Here is a 17876-nt window from a genome sequence, read left to right on the forward strand (position 1 = left end):
GGGGTCCCAGAGAAAGATAAAAGTTTTCTGATCTGGGGTGTGGACCAAAATGGCCCTCCCCAGACCCGAAAACAAAATGGGTAGAAAAAAAAAATGTTATGCACTCCCCTAATTTGCTCCATAAGACGCATAGACGCCCGGGGACAGAGCCAGTTTAGCACAATTTTTTTTTTTTTAAATTTCCCCCTTCTGAATCCTAGGTGCGTCTTATGGAGCGAAAAATATGGTAATTCCTGCATTGTAGCATACCTGTGCCAATATTCAGTTTTATTATGTAGCTTTGACTGGGGAAGAGAACTAAGGAGAAAAGGATTGGTTTGTGTAACTAGTAACTGCTGTCATTGGTGAACATCCATTACAGATAAGCAAATGAGCTTTTTCTGAAAATGAGTAATTCACTTTTGTCAAAGGTGGGAATTCCTAGCATAAGGATGTCTTCAACAAAAAATGAAAAACAATAAAACAAGAATGGGCAACATTTTTGTCAGAAACCCCCAATTTTCTATTTTATTATATAGATCTATCTAGATATGCATATTTTACCATAAGGAAGAGAACCCAAAATTATAAAATGGGCCCTAGAAGGGACTGAGTTGGGCTATACCCTAAAAGAAACCATGGAAAATAGACAGATCAGACCTACTATTCCGTCAGAAAGTTATATCCAATCAGTAATGAAACACAAATGTATGTATTTAACTCCATGTCATAACCTTGTATGGTCTACTTAGATGAAACACCACTGCCAACTATGGTCTTAACATCATAGGTTTTGGTATGCCCATCTAAGATCCGGTTTGCCTAAGCATAAGAGAGAGATGCTATCTACTACCCTTTTAGAAATGGTGCATTTTGTCACTGCACTCCCAGATCTATTGAAGTTAAAACAAAATAAATTTGGATGGACTCTCTATGGGTATGAGCTAATTCCAAGTGTAAGGTGACCAGTTCTATTACAATCAAGAGAATGAAGGACTTTTTCTCCTTTAAGGATGTGGCCTAGGGAAAAATGCTAGATGTTTGATTGACTAAGTATGAGAGAAGCCAGACACCACTTCAGCAGGAATATAAGAGATGTGAAAAGCACCACTCTACAATGGTGAAATCTAATATAAGGTGAATAAATAACTAAAACCTGGAGCTCACTGACTTAAAAGCTGAAGTGACTATCACCAAAAATGGACCTTCCAGGTCAGATACTTGAGCTCACAAGAAGCTCAAAAGGAGTTTTCATCAGCTGGGTAAGATTCATGTTCATGTCCCATAACACTGTGGGCCATCAATCTGACAACTACAGATTGTACAGGAAAGAAGTTTTCTTCTACTTGATGGTAAAAAGTATTAAATGCATTCAGGAAAACCCTAATAGATTTGTTTTTTTTTAGGCCAGATTGAAAGATGTAGGAGGTATTCAAGAAGTTTTTGTCTGGACAAGAGAAGAGCTGTAAGGCTTTGTTTTCATATCAAATGCAAACCTCCTCCATTTAAACCAACAGAACTTCCTGATGGATTACTTGCTAGAAGCCAGAAGAATCTGAGACATTTTATCAAAGAAACTGAAGAACTGTATTCACCCCTCAACATCTAGGTTGTGAAATTCAGAGACTGGATATTGGGTTACAGTGACATTCTCTGGTTCTGTACAATTAAATTTTTGAATTTCCAAACTTGCTTGTTTTTTTTAATTTTTTTTTAATCTTTGACCCATCAGTGTTCAGTTCATTAGGGCTTTCAGCTCAGTTAGAACCAGCACTCCGATCTGGCACCATAAACCTTAATTTGCAACTACCCAGGGATTTTTTCCCCCTATTCTATATCTCCTTCTAACTTACTTTACTCTAGGAAAACTAAAGTCCTCAACCTGGGGTCATGCACTAGGGCTCCTTACAGAATCCTATCATGGGCTCCAAGTCCGATCATTAGGCATCACCATTGTGCAATGACTGACTCTCTAAATTCAAGAGTTGTGACTGCTACCTCTGCAGTGCACCCATCTACAACCGACCCACAGAGTGGAAGACTGGAGCCAGGAATCAAACCCTGGTCCCTCCAGCTCCATCTTAATTGCTTTTATAAAGGACACATCCCAAAGAATCAAAAAACAAATCTGTATTACCCAAAAGGAAGTTATGAAAATCACGGTTCTTCAGTTCTTTCTGACAACCAGCAGTATGTGAGGATACAGAAGGCCCATCCTCCAACGAAGGGAGATGAAATCTGCCTTCTGATCTCCAACATAAGTACAGCACTGGAGATGAAATTCTTCTAAGCATGAAAGAGCAGCAGGATCTGGGGGTCACCATATCTGATGATCTCAAGATGATCAAACAGGTGAATAAAGCAACAGAAAAAGCCAAAAAGATGTTTGTCTGCATAGGGAAAGGTATGGTCAGCAGAAAAAGAGGGGTGTTATTGCTCCTGTATTGATCCCTGGTGAGCTATTTGGAATACTGTATACAATTCTGGAGACTGCACCTTCAAAAGGATATAAACTGGTTGAGATCAGTCCAGAGGGTGGCTACTAAAATGGTCAGTGTGGTTGATTTAAACATGTATACCCTAGAGGAAAAGCAAGATAGGGGAGAGTTGCTAGAGACATTTAAATATCTCAAAGGTTTCCATCCACAGGAGGTAAGATTCCTTCAATGTAAAGGAGGATCTAGAACGACAGGTCATGGGATGAAGGTGAAAGGGGGTAGACTCTGGTGTAATCTTAGGAAATATTTCTTTACAGAGAGGGTAGTGGATACATGGAAAACCTCCAATAGTGGAGGTAGAAAGGGAAAAACGGTATCTGAATTTAAAAAAGCATGTAAAAGTATAGGGGGGGATCTCTGAAGGAGTGATATGAATTATAAAGCTAAATTAATTGGGCAGATAGGCAGACTAGATGGGCCATACAGACTTGTTCTTCTGCCATGTATCCTGCAACAGTCCAGTAGGATATCAAACCGTGACAACAGAAAGGAAGAAAACAGAGGGGCAGCAGGTTTGGTGGTACAAGGGAAACTCTACATATGCTCAGAAGCTTTTACTAGAAAATCTAGTAGAGTCTGCACCAGCATGAAGTGAGTCATGTGACCTGCCTGTGTGGGTCATTGCTCTTGCTTGCTATCAGAGAATAAAACATTTATCAACATTTTCTTTATTCTTTTTACTTCATGATTCACCACAAATTCCCAGGTGATTACAGGCCTTCTTACTGATTGAGGCCAAATCCTTCAGTTCTGTTGATATGCCAAAAGAGATTGTTTCTTGCCTTGCCAATCTTCTCCAGCACTATTAAAAATATTTCTAAATGTAAAAAAGTAATAATTTTTGTCAAGTAACCTGTGTTAAAGTGAGCTTGTTGCTTTCTTCTAGAAACTGCTTTAAAGAAACAATCTCACTTCCAGGCGAATCAGCTTTCGTCTTTTCGTGTCCTTTGCTCTCTCCCGTTTCAAGCATTTTTCCTGGGAGCAGGGGACTAGATTTGGTGCTCCTTTTCAAACGCTGTCCAAAACACTGGACGGGACTACTGCTGCTGTTTGACCATGCTTCATGATCTGGAAGATTAAATTCTCCACTGCTATGGCTTTGTGGTCTACTTTGGTCATTAACTGCACCTGCTATGGAACAGACAATATTAAGTATTCTGTAAAAAAAAATAAAATAAATTAAACCTTTTGAAAGTAGATTTTACAAAGCATCAGTGACAAACATGTTATGTAAAAGGCTTGTTAGATATCCATAAATGAAGAGGCAGCTATGGTAGCTGTTCCATTAATATTTAGATATAACACTGTTAGAAACCACTTTCACTCATTCTTTGTAGATTTATCTTTCAATTTTTCACACATTAATTTCTGTGAATAATAATTTGTTTCATAGTTACAGACTCTAAGAAAGTCAAACAAAGGAGAAATTACTACTTACCTGATAATTTCCTTTCCCCTAGTAAGGGCAGGTCAATCACCATGAGTAGGTTATGCACTTCTGCCAGCAGATGGAAATGGAGCATAAGTTGACGTCATGGCCATATAGTCCTGCCTTGACATCAGCCCGCCAGTATTCTCTGGAAAAGACAAACAGTGGACAAAACTGATTTTGCATGAACATTACTTTTAACAATCAACTATTCATGTTTTTCAACCAACAAGAAAGCAGAGTTGCTTACCTGTAACAGGTGTTCTCCCAGGACAGCAGGATGTAGTCCTCACATGTGGGTGACGTCAGCAGACGGAGCCCTGTCACAGAAAACTTTTCTGTCAAAGTTTCTAGAACGTTTGACTGGCACACTGAGTATGCCCAGCATGCCATAATCCCTGTAGCCACAGGGGTCTCCCTTCAGTCTCGTTTGTAGCAAAAGGTGCAAGCAAAAAAATAAAATAACAAAACGTTTTGGACCCAACTCTGCAGGGTGGCGGGTGGGTTTCGTGAGGACTACATCCTGCTGTCCTGGGAGAACACCTGTTACAGGTAAGCAACTCTGCTTTCTCCCAGGACAAGCAGGATGGTAGTCCTCACATGTGGATGATTAGCAAGCTACAGGCTGACTCATATTTGTTAGGACCAACAGCGTACAACTTGTGCAACAGGCACAATAACTGGTGTACTGTTGGTAAAAATGAGGCAGCCTGAAAATCACAGCAGATGGAAGTGGAAAGAGTTGGGATTATACTGGAAATAAGTTCTTCAAGACGGATTGGCCAAAGGCAGAGTCTTTACTGCCTGGACAAGAAAGGATGTCATGTGCTGCAAATGTGTGTAGAGAACTCCATGATGCAGCTTTACAGATCTCAGCAATTGGTACTGATCGATAGTGTGCTACTGAGGTTGTCATGGATCTTACTGAGTGCGCCTTCACTCACCCCTAGAGAAGAAGGCCTGCTTTATCATAGCAGAATTCGATACAATCTGCTAGCCAGTTGGAGAGAGTTTGTTTGCCCACTGCAACTCCTGGTTTGTTCTTGTCAAAAGAAACAAAGAGTTGGGTGGATTTCCTATGGACTGCAGTGCTGTCTAGGTAAAACGCAAGTGCACATTTACAGTCCAAGGTGTGCAAAACTCTCTCACCCTGGTGAGAGTGAGGCCTTGGGAAAAAGGTGGCAAGACTATAGACTGATTAGTCAGTAACCACCTTGGGAAGGAATTTAGGGTGAGTATGGAGGACCACTCGGTCATGTAGGAACCTTGCAAAGGGTGAGTATGTGACAAGTGCTTGTAACTCACTAACCCTTTGAGCAGATGTAATGGCTACTAGGAGGAGAACTTTCCATGTAAGAAATTTAACATCGCAGGAGTGCAAAGGCTCAAACGGGGAGCGCATGAGCCTTGTAAGTACTACATTTAGGCCCCATTCAATGACCGGTGGCCGTAGAAGGGGCTTAAGTTGCAGTAGGCCCCTCATAAACCGACTCACAAGGGGTTGCGCTGTTACCGGGGCATCCCCCACTCCCCTGTGGTACGCTGAGATGGCACTCAGGTGTATCCTTACCAAGGAAGTCTGGAGACCAGAGTCTGAAAGGTGCCAGAGATAGTCTAAAAGAGTTGGAGTGGGACAGGAAAAGGGGTCGATACCTTTTTGCGTGCACCATACAGTATATCTATTCCACTTAGAACTATAGGATTTTCATGTGGAAGGCTTTTGTGAAGCTACAAGCACTTGAGTGGCATCAGTTGTGTTACGCTCGCCGCCCATGGCAGCCCCGCATTGCGGCCATCTCACCTCTCTACACACAAGCTTTAGGCTCCAGCTCCTCGTTGCTGGCGGCGGTGGGCCGCCAGTCCCGACCTCAGACTTCCGCTAGCACTTCCGGCCCTGCTCCACTTCCCGGGGACCTCCAGCCAGGATGCCTCCTTCCGTTGGGCCTCTCGGAGAGACGCCGCAGGTAGCACTGCGCCCCTCCCTAGGTGCGCGCGTGGACACCAGTGAAACCTTTAAAGGGCCCGCGGTGGGAACCTGGCCGCGGACCTGGATATTGACGTCAGTTCCCTCAACATATAAAAGCTCAGGCAGTGCTCCTCAGCGTTGCCTTTGCAACAGGTCGCCTTAGTCTCCTGTTCTGGTTTCCGAGTTCTAGTTGCCTTGTGCTTGTCTTGTTCCTGTGATTCCTGGTTTCTGTGTTCGCCTCGTCTGTCTACTGGATCGACTACCTTGTTCTGACCTCTGCTACGCCTGACCTCGCCTGCCTTCTCCGTGCCTTGACCATTGCTATGCCTGACCACGCCTGCCTTCTCCGTGCCTTGACCATTGCTATGAACAACGTCGCCTAAAACTTTCTAGAGTCCAGAGTTCCACATTGCTTGTAGGGATGTGAATCATTTTTCTGAAGATTGAAAATATCGTACAATATTTTCAAAGTCGTCAGAAATCGGGGGTCCCCGAAACTCATAGGAAAACCCCATGAAATTGTTCGTGGGGTTCTCTTATTTTGGGGGAGGGCGGGAAAAACGGCACACAGAAACAACCCCTAAACCCACCCTGACCCTTTAAAACAGATCCCTTAGCTTCCCCCACCCTCCCGACCCCCCCAAAACATTTTACAAGTACCTGGTGGTCCAGTAATGGACAACCGGCGCCATCTTTAAAAATGGCGTGGGCCGGCCATCCAGTGCTGCTCCTACCATGTGACAGGGGCCAGCCAATGGCACGGATACCCTGTCACGTGGTAAGGGCAAAGGGCCATCGGTGCCATTTTTATTAGTGGCAGCCGACGGCCCGAGAGCGGGAGATCGCTCCCGGGACCCCCACTGTACCACCAGGTACTTGTAAAAAGTTTTTTTTTTTGGGGGGGGGGGGGGAGTCAGGAGGGTGGGGGAAGCTAAGGGATCTGTTTTAAAGGGTCAGGGTGGGTGGTTTTTTGTTGTTTTTTTTTTAAATCGGCTCGGGCGCAGCCGATAAAAAAAAACCAAAAAACGATTGGACCGTATGAAAAAAATTTCACAATGTGAATCTGAACCGGAATCGGAACCTATTTCAGTTCTGATTCACATCTCTAATTGCTTGCTACACCTTCCAAATGCCTCCAGCTTCCATTCAAGCTTGACAGTGACGCCTCTGTCCCAATTCTCTGGACACGAACTGTTAAGGCTTTGGCTTTCCTTTGCTCAGGCACCTTCAAGTTCCTTCTTGTCCCTTGGTGCTTCACATCCCGTCCGGGATAGGACCATGCCACCTGCTGGCTGTCGTCTCTGTGCTGAACCATCTGCTACCTATACTTAAACCTTGAGGCCCGCCTAAGTCCTGCCGGCCCCGGCACACAAAGGCTCAACCAGAGGGTAACGAGGGCAGGTATAGGTGAAGCTCCAGTGGCCTCCAGTTTCAGCCCACTCCGCCTGCTGATGGTGGGGTCCCGTAGGCCCTCGCCTAAGGGTTGCGTCAACCCCACCTCAGCCCAAGGATCCACTTCCTACGCAACAAGTTGAAAGGTTGAGCGGTTGCAGAATCAAGCTTTCAACATCCAGGCTGTGAGGGATAGGGTAACATGCCTTGGTTCTGAGTTATGAGAGTGTATGCTGTGCCCAGGCAAATGAGTTCTCTGATCGAGAGGTTGAGAAGCATGGGAAACCATACTGGTCAAGGCCAATACGGGGCTATGAGTATCATTGACCCTTTGTCCTGTTGTAGTTTACGAGAGTTTTGGCTATCAGTGGTATCGGGGAATACGCGTATAGGAAGCATATGTTCCGGGGTGAGAGAAGGCGTCCATGGCTAACATGTTTTGCTGTCTGTGCAGGGAGCAGAACCTGTTCACTTTGTGATTCAGGTTGGATGCAAAGAGGTCGATTGTTGGTTGACCCCAGCGTTGGAAGATTCTCGTTACCACAGGATCCAGAAACCACTCGTGGGGATGGAATTATCAACTGAGGCGATCTGCTACTACATTCTGTATGCCTGCCAGATAAGTGGCCCGGAGATGCATGGAGTGTGCAAGGGCCCAGGCCCAGATCTGTGCAGCTTCTTGGCAGAGAAGATAAGAGCCTGTGCTGCACTGCTCGTTTAAGTACCACATTGCAACTGTGTTGTCAGTTTGTAGGAGAACAGTCTTATATGAAAGGCAGTCCTTGAACGCATATAGAGAGTAACGTATAGCTCGAAGCTCTAGAAGTTGATCTGAAATGTTGCTTCGAGCTGTGTTAAAGTACCTTGAGTTTGAAGATTGTTCAAATGAGCTCCCCAATCCAAGTTGGATGCGTCTTTGGTTAAGGTTACTTGTGCAACTGGTTGTTGGAAGTGTAGAACTGTCAGCAAGATGGCTTTGTTCGTCCACCAGAGAAGTGATAGACGCAGTTGGTGGGTTACATGGATCAGGGATGAAAGAGGTTGAGTGGATTGGAACCACTGAGATTTCAAAGTCCATTGAGTTATTCTCATGGCTAGCCTAGCCATAGGCGTAATGTGGACCGTGGAAGCCATGTGGCCCAGAAATAAAAGGAATTGATAAGCTGAAGCTGTTTTACTTGTGCGCAGAGATGCAGCTAGTTTGGAGAGTATGTCTGTGTGGTCGTTGGGCAGGAAGGCCTTTGTGACTGTGGTGTCCAAATCTGCTCCGATGAAGGTAAGGAGATGAGATGGAATCAAGTGGGATTTCTGGTAATTGATGAGAAACCCCAATGACTGTAGCAGCTTGATAGTGAGCTCTAGAGCATTGAGAGCTCCTTGTTTGGATTGGCTCTTGATTAGCCAGTCGTCCAGGTAAGGAAACACGTGTATGCTGGTTTTGCATAGATGGGTGGCAGACACTGCTAAGCATTTTGTAAATACACGGGGTGCCAAGGCAAGTCTGAAAGACAGAACCCGGTACTGAAGATGTTGATGCCCTACTATAAAGCGTAGTTTATTTGCGGTGATGTGGGGATATGGGAATGTGTGCATAGGCATCTTGAAGATCCAGAGAACAGAGCCAGTCTCTTTGTCATAGAAGAGGAGGTATGGTGCCTAGAGACACCATCCTTAATTTTTCTTTTTGCAGAAATTTGTTGAGATTGTGGAGGTCTAGGATGGTCAGAGGCCGCCTGATTTCTTTGGAATTAGAAAATAGCGGGAGCAGAACCCTCTGCCCTGCTGTGCCAGGGGAACGGTTTTCCACAGCCCTGGTGCTCAGGAGAGTGGACAGTTCTGACTCTAGAAGGCTTGTGTGATCTCTTTGGATCCACAGTGGATTGGGTGGTGAATCTGGGGATACCATGAGGAAAATTAGATGGTATCCCTGGGTTATGATGGATATTACCCATTGGTTTATTTATTTTATTTATTTAAAGCTTTTATATACCGACTTTCTTTATACAAATCAAATCAACTCGGTTGGTTGTAACGCATTACAACTCGGTTGGTTGTAATGCGGCGCCAGTTGGTGATAAAGTGGTGTAGCTGAACTCCTACAAGCAATTCTGGTCTTGGATTGGTAGAGTGGCTGCTGTTCTCTGGACAGATTTCAAAATCCAGAGGCTGGGCCCGTTTGTGGGGCTGGCTGAGATCTGGACGTCTTGGCCTGCCATGGATGTCCTCTCTGAGGTAGTTTGGCTGGTCTCATGCGAGATGTAGGCGGATTGTACTTGCGTGAGCGATAAAAGGGTCTTCTCAGGTCCCTTCTTGTGATTTTTTGAGCAGAGGAGGGAATTTCGGTACTCACTGTGGAACGTTGACACAGGGTCTCATGATGATCTTTTAGTTGAGCCACTGCATCTTGTATCTTGTCGCCAAACAGATTATCTCCGGTACATGGGAGATCAGCAAGCTTGTCCTGGACTTCTGTTCACAAGTCAGATGCCTTAAAAGCCAGGCCCATCTTCTGGCACTGATTCCTGTTGCTGATAAGCGGGATGCCGTCTCAAAGGAATCATATGCAGCTCTGACCTCATGTTTTCCTGCCTCGAGGCCTTTCTGGAGAATGGCAGAGAGGTTTTCTTGTTGTTGCTGAGGGAGAGAGTCCGCTATCCCTTGGACCTGCTTCCACAGGTTCCTCTGATATGGTGTCATGTATAATTGGTAGGCAGCTATGTGTGACACCAACATAGAGCCTTGAAAGACCTTTCGACCCAAACCATCCAAGAACTTTTGGTCCTATCCAGGGGGGGCTGAAGAATGGTGGCGCAGTTTCTTTGCCTTCTTCTGCGCAGATTCCACTACCACTGATTGGTGGGGTAGCTGTGGCTTCTGGAACCCTGGAGTGTGCTGGACCAGATAAGTTGCATCTGTCTTTCTATTAACTAGTTGGACAGTGCAAGGGTGCTCCCAAAGGCGATGTTGCAGATCCAAGAGCACTTCGTGGACAGGAATGGCCATAATTTCTTTGGGGGCATCTACAAATTGAAGGACTTCCAATGTCTTGTGACGTGTGTCCTCTTCGGTGACTAGGTCAAAAGGGATGGTCTCTGACATTTCCTTTATAAAATTAGCAAAGAAGAGGTCTTCTGGTGGAGACCATCTCCTTTCTTCTGGAGGAGATGGCTCTGAGAGTATGTCCTCCATAGAAGTCAGTGTCAACATCCTCCCATTGATCATATGGGGTCTCTGGCTGAGATCCCGAGGGAGGGAAAAGGCTTGATACTCCAGGATGTGCAGGCATCGATGGAGGCCTCGATGGTCTGATGGAGGATGCAGTGGTACCGATGGATCCTTAGGCGGCATCAATGGCATTGAAGGGAACCGTGGGCGCCTCGAACCCGAGAGACCCGTTGGACCAGTTCTGGCATCGGTGGAAGTGGAGCTGGAATAGGATTAGAGTCCATGCCTTCATCCTCTGAGGACCCCGGATTGGATATCGGGGGTTTCGGAGACTCAGTGGGTCGTCTTGGTACTGCTGGCCCAGGCTGGGTTGGAAGGGCACAGATAAGTGTATCCGGGCGGTCGAGCAATGGTGTGAAGAATGATGGCTCTGGTGTCGGTATGGGGGCCGGCATTGATGGTGGATTAAGGTTCCGGAAGGCATAAATGACTGCCTGTCGGACAAGTAAGTCCAGCTACTCCCTGGAAGCTGGTATAGGTAATGCAGCTGCAGGGGGAGGCAGATTAGGTGCTACTGGCACCTCCACAGGAATCTGTGGGGGCTCAGTACCCAGCACCGATATCGGTGGGGTCTTGGGTGCAGAGGAGGTTGGAGGCTCCTCTCCCCGTGCCCTCTTCGCAACCGTCTCGATAGCCATCGAAGCCGATGCAGTGTTCGTGCTGGCACCAGGTGTGGAATCGCATCGGTGCCGGTGATTCCCTTGGTGCTCGGTCCAGTCCTTCTCTGGCACCGAGGAAGACTATGCCGATGCCCTGGATGTTGTCGGTGACAGTCACCGCTGCCCTGCTGCTCCCGGCGAGGTTTATCGATGGATTTTGAAAATGTTCCTGCCGGTGATGACTGGGTGGATATCGATGGAGTTAGTTTTATCTTGAAAAGCGACTCCATTTGGTCCAGGCGGGCATGCCTGCCCTTTGAGGTCATTTGAGCGCAGCTAGGGCATCGACGTACATTGTGTGATGAGCCGAGGCACAACACACAAACATCATGCGGGTCTGTAATAGACATCATACGCGGACATTCCGGGCATTTTCTAAAGCCCGTCGCCATGGCGGAAAAAAGGGGCTGTGAAAATGGTTGGTGGCTGCGGGAACAGAGGACAAGGTAGCAGGAACTGACTGAAGATGGAATTACTCACCGAGCGATGAGAAAAACGATGTCGTGATGGGAGACCCCTATGAGGGAACTTTTTTGTGACGAAAACGTCACGTTTTTCCGTGAGGAAAGTAGTGAGAGAATTCTCACAGAGCTCCTAACCGCTAGGCTAACTGCAGCGCGGAAAAAATGAGACTGAAGGGAGACCCCTGTGGCTACAGGGATTATGGCATGCTCAGTGTGCCAGTCAAAAGTTCTAGAAACTTTGACAGAAAAGTTTTCTGTGATAGGGCTCCGTCTGCTGACATCACCCACATGTGAGGGCTACCATCCTGCTTGCCCTGGGAGAACACTAGCTCAGCCAAAAGAAGGAACATAGCTAGTAAACTAAGGGCTAGAGAAATCACTTACCAGTTTTCAACAAAGAGCAGGAATCATACTCTGCATAGCTCATCCGAAGAAAGGCTAACCAGAAACTAAAACATTAGCAGCCGAGGGCGGATCAGGGATTAATCTGCCCTTACTAGAGGAAAGGAAATTATCAGGTAAGTAGTCATTTCTCCTTCCTCAGCATTCAGGCTGGTCAGTTCCCATGAAAGGGTTGTACCAAAGCTAATCTCAAGAAGGGCGGGAGGCTGCTAATGGTCCATTCGATACCACTCATACAAAGTGTGGCGTCCTCCCTAGCATCAAGCGGTAATGTTTGGAAAAGGTATGCAAAGATGACCATGTCGCTGCTCAGCAAATTTCAGCAGGTGACAACAAAGTTTACTTAGTGAATAGTCACTGCTATTAATTGCATCAGTAGCATGGGATCTTCTAGGTGTTTGGGTAATTGCCAGGTTCTTGTGGCCTGGTTTGGCCTCTGTTGGAAACAGGATGCTGGGCTTGATGGACCCTTGGTCTGACCCAGCATGGCAATTTCTTATGTTCTTATGTTCTTATGTACTCACGATATCCCCTGAGCCCTCATGGAATACGGCCTAACATGTTTCGGCAATGCAACCTCAGCAACCACATAGGCTGCCGTAATGACTTCTTTTACTCCACGGGCTATCGTTACTCGCATTGCCGGTGCTCTTTGTTTACCTCCACCATGGAGCACAAACAGGCGATCAGACTTCCGAACAGTTTTAGTCATCTCCAAGTACCATAATAAGTGATGCTTAACATTCAAGGAACCCAGAAAATGGTACTCAGTTTCATCTCTGTCGCTGTCCAAAGTGGGCAGGGAAATCGACTGATTCAAATGAAATTATGAAACCACCTTTGGCAGAAAAGAGGACACAGTCCAAAGCTGAACTGCATCCGGAATCATACGGAGAAAAAGCTCAAGGCAGGAAAGAGCCTGTAGCTCAGAGACACGACGTGCCGAACAGATTGCTATCAGAAAAACTGTCTTCAAGGTAAGCAGCAGCAAGGAAAGAGTACAAGCAGTCAAAAAGTTGGACCTGCCAAGAATTCGAGGACCAAGTTAAGATCCCACAGAGGCACCGGAAGCCGCAATGTGGGCGAAGATACTTAACTCCCTGCAAGAAACAGGACATCTCCCAATGGGAAGACACAGGCCCTCCATTGACTCTTCCCCTATACCAAGCCAGGGCTGCAACTTGAACTTTCAAGGTGTTAAGGTCCAAACCCTTAAGCAAGTCATCATGTATAAAATCCAAAATCAAAGAAATATCCACCTTGAGCAGTTAAGTACCTCTCTCAGAACACCAGGCCTCAAAAAACCCTCGAAACTCTAACAAACTAGAGAACTAGAAAATTTCTAGGCCCAGAGAAGGGTGGAAATTACAGCAGGCAAATAACTGTGCTTCAACAAACAAGCCCTTTCAATGGCCATACCATAAGACAGAATTGACCCGGATCCATGTGCAGAATGGGCCCCTGACATAACAGATCCATCTGAGATAGTAGCCAGAGGGGAATACCCACCAGAAATCTTTAAGAGATTGGCGACCATGGCCTTCGAACTCAACTGGAGTCACTAAAAGGAGGTGTTAGACTTGCCATCTTCTCTAGCAGCCTGCCTAGCAAAGGCCAGGAGAGAAACACATACAGCAGAGCGCCACGTGGCCACTCCTGAACCAGAGCATCTATGCCTTGGGTCACGCCTGCAACTGAAGAAGTGTGGAACCTTTGCATTGTTGAAGTTTCGCCATCAGGTCTAGATTCAGTAAGCCCCAGGGGTTCACCAGGTGCTAAAAGGCCTCGTTCACCAGCTCCCATTCTCCTGAGTCCAAGTTTCACCTGCTGAGGAAATTGGCTCTGATATTGTCTTTTCCGGCAATGTGAAAGGCAGATATGATTAGGAGATGCTGCTCCACCCACACCATGAGTGCATATATCTACTCCGACACCTGTTGACTCTTGGTTCCACTGTGATGATTGATGTAAACCACCATCGTTGCATTGTTGGACATTATCCAGACCACCTGAGCCTCTAGCCACTTGGCAAAATACAGGCACACTAACCGAACCACTTGTGCTTCCAGTCTGATGATGTTCCACTGCCGCTCTGCTGCATTCCAGCACCTTTGTACCACTAACGCCTGACAGTGAGCTCCCCAGCCCTGGAGGCTCGCATCTGTCGTGAGCATCAACCATTCTGGCGTCTGCAGGGAAATTCCCTTCCTGAGATGATCCTCCTGTAACCACCAGTCCATTGGGACCTCACCTCTAACGGAAGAAGCAGCCTCGCCACATAGTTCTGAGACTGCGGACTCCATCAGAAAAGCAATGCACACTGAAGAGAGTGCATATGAGCCCTTGCCCAGGGAACCACTTCCAATGCAGCAGCCATCAACCTCAGGACCTACAGATAAGACCGTATGGTCAGACAAACAGATTTCCTCAGGGATTGAACTTGCATCATCAACATGCGGAATTGAGACTCTGGCAGAAATATTCTGCCCTGCCTTGTATTAAAGCAAATCCCGAGATACTCCAGGGTCTGAGATGACTGCAATTGCTCCTGGTCACTTTCACCACCAAGCTTAGCTCCTGTAGCAAGGAAACCACCCTGCAGGAGGTACAGATAGGGTGAACTAGAATACCCTCCTTGTGGAGGGCTACTGCTTCCACCACCACGACGACCTTGGAAAAGGTCCTGGGCACTGTGGCTAGCCTGAAAGGCAAGGCCTAAGACTGGTAATAACGATCCAGAATAGCAAACCGGAGGAACCGCTGATGTTCCTGATGGATGGGAATATGCAGATATGCCTACATCAGATCTAGAGATGTGAGGTACTCCCCTGCTTCTATTGCCATTATAAACAGAGCACATTGTTTCCATCCTGAAATACGTGACTCGTAAATGTCAGCTGATGCCCTTGAGATCCAGTATGGGCCAAAACGACCCTTCCTTCTTGGGCACAACAAAATAAATGGAATAGCGGCCCGTATTTTGCTGCGATTTGGGAACGGGAATCATTGCATTTAGGTTCAATAGGCTTTGAAATGTTGCTTCCACTTCCACCCTCTTCTGAGGGGAGTTGCACAGAAAGACCATAAAAGCATTTGGAGGAATGTGAAGAAATTCGAGAACATACCTGTCCCAAACCACTTCGAGAATCCATTGATCCGAAGTAATCTGGACCCACCTGTGATAAAAACAGGATAGAAGGCCACCTATCTCCTGCAGCACCAGGTGAGCCTGCAAACCTTCATTGGGAAGACCGAGGGGCTCCACACTTCTGGAGCCCGCATTCTTTTGAGGCCCTCGGGGGTGAAAGGACTGAGATCTGCTGAAGGGACGAGACATCTGGGAAGAACCTCCCCTATAAGGCTGAAAACGCTGGGAGTCTTGAGAGTGGCCATTCGCCCAAAAAGACCAGGCAATGGACTTCTTATCCTCTGGCAAATGAGGGATTTGGGTCTCTCCCCATTTACTTGCCAGTTTTTCAAATTCACTGCCAAACAAAATCAAGCCCTTGAAGGGCAGCTTGGTAAGACTGGCCTTGGAAATAGTAAACACTAGAGATGTGAATCGGAACTGATATCGGATCCGATTCTGGTTCCGATTCACATCTCTAGTAAACACCGACCAGATGCACAGCTACAGCAGCCGCAATAATCTAAGCAACTCCTCTGGCAGCTGTGCGAACCAAGTCACAGTCACATTAGCTAAGGTGGCAGCCCCCGGATCTATCATATGTTCAAGATTGGACACAGCACTAGTGAAACTTGATAAAGTTGCAAGGTAGTCCGAGCTACCAAAACCCAACAAGCAGCAATTTGTAAGTTCATCATCACTGCCTCAAAGGCTTGCTTTAGAAAAGCCTCAATACTTCTATTCTGAGCATTCTTCATTGCCACACCACCTTTAAAGGATACCTCTGGCACACTTCATTCTAGATAAATCAACTCCTGGATTGCATCCAGGAGGGGAAAGAAACAAGAAGCCTTGCGTAAGAGGACCAAAATGGGATCCTTCATCTTCTCCCAAAGGAGTTAGATCCAGCCACTCTAAGGGTCTTCAAGGTCTTAGAGATCAAGCTCGGCAATTCATCTCTATGAAAGAAATGGAGAAGAGTTCTTTAAAGCCCCAAATCTGGGGGAATCTCCCCTTCAACGGGAGAGCCACCACCATCATCATTGGTATCAGCTTGATCCACCTGCATTTGAACCTTGTCAGACCGCGCTGTGCCACAGCGCTTGACCTTGGAGACAGGCAGAGGAGCACTCTGAGCACATGGACCTGTATTAGAAGTCACTGCCGACTCAAAAGACAGCCCCTGTAGAAATGTCTGTAATCCCTGGTAGAATTCTACCCAGGAAAAGGACGATGGGTCTATTCCAAGCCCCAAAGGCCCTAAGCTAACATCCTGAGAGTGAATGCCTCCTGACGACTTGGTCCGTAGTTCAATGAAGGAAAGGGACATCCCTGTTGTGCCACCCTTGATCCCACTCTCCACAGATCGAGGAGATGGACCATCATCAGCAAAATCAGAAAGAGGTAAATCTCTCCAAACATCCAGGCAAAGCTGACACAGGCTTAAAGAAAGCTCCGGCTGAATGGCTCTGATGTGGCATGCAGCACAAATGGATAAGCGCTTAGGCTTCTTCACTGCGGGTGCCATGGTTGTAAGCGTGCAGAACAGTGAAAGCTCGCACCTAGATTATCCACATATAAAACCCACACACCAAATGGATGCACCTAAAATGTACGCCAAAGTATACACGACTAGGCCGCACATCCAACTAGGCACCCTAACCAAGCCTTCTCCTAACTCAATTATCCAAGCACAGATCCCAAGGGTAGACCCCGCCCTTGGCATATCTACAAGCTTTCCTCCAGCACTAATAAACCATCCGCAGTAGCTCATTCTCCCAGTGAACTTCACGACAGTTGGCTTTAGGCCCCGCCAAGTCAGTCCCAGCGATTATACACATTGTTTCTCCAAGTTCTTTGTATCCAAATTATTATTCTCCCCGTTCATTGTAAGACATTATCCAAGTTTTATTCACCCTGTTCACTGTAAGACATTATACTGTCATTGTAATTGCTGGAATGTAAACCGAAGTGATTAGTAATTCTGTTACCTGAACCTCGGTATATAAAAGTTAAATAAATAAATAAATAACTGGCGGCTCAATACAGACATAAAAAAAAAGATGTCGAAATTAGGCGCACAACTGGACATGCAGCTGCAGGCAGACAGCCTGCAGCGAAAAATGCGAAAAACACACCTCATGGCCTACCACATCCCCAAAAGGAGAGAAGCCTGGGAGCAGGGCCTAGCCAAATGGCTACTCAACCCGCCGTGCCTGCACTTCCTCCTCACCTCACAAAACTCCCCAGAGACATGAGCGGGATAGCTGAACACAGAGGTAACTGACCCTTTTACTCCTGCTTTTTTTTCTTCTTCTTTGTAAAGTAAAAGCTTTTACCTGAGCTCAGATCTCCCTGGTTGAGAGCAGGATCAGGTCCTGGCTACAGGGAGAGCAGGCTAAAGCCTTCACCACCGAGCCTCTCTTGGCCTGCAACTGCTAATTGAAATTTTACATCCACGCTACTCAAGGCTACCAGACTGAGGGCACTACTGATGGAAGGACCGCACAGTATCACCTCAGGAGACAATCAATGCTACATAGACGTCTTTCCGCTATCTCCTTTTGATTCCTTCTTCTTTTCTTCTCTTTACCATGTGCTGAAGATGGAGAATACTGGCGGGCTGATATTGGGGCAGGACTATATGGAAGTTATTCAGCTTTTGCTCCGTTTCCATCTGCTGGCAGAGGTGCATAACCCACTTGTGGGGACTAATCTGCCCAAATGCTGAGAAA

The 17876-nt window shown here is 46.6% G+C and overlaps 1 protein-coding gene across 6 annotated transcripts in view; it reads right to left on the reverse strand.

The window, feature by feature from the left end:
- CCDC88A (coiled-coil domain containing 88A) overlaps nt 1–17876 on the reverse strand; it is a 503234-nt gene that overhangs the window by 35598 nt on the left and 449760 nt on the right. For 5 of the 6 annotated variants that reach the window (XM_029593463.1, XM_029593462.1, XM_029593464.1 and 2 more), the window contains one exon: nt 3331–3608. In XM_029593463.1, coding sequence (XP_029449323.1) covers nt 3331–3608 — 278 coding nt within the window. The remainder of the gene's footprint in view (nt 1–3330; nt 3609–17876) is intronic. The other variant, XM_029593460.1, reaches the window with a different exon arrangement.

This window comes from Rhinatrema bivittatum, chromosome 3 (genome assembly GCF_901001135.1).
Source record: "Rhinatrema bivittatum chromosome 3, aRhiBiv1.1, whole genome shotgun sequence".
Lineage (NCBI taxonomy): Eukaryota > Metazoa > Chordata > Amphibia > Gymnophiona > Rhinatrematidae > Rhinatrema > Rhinatrema bivittatum.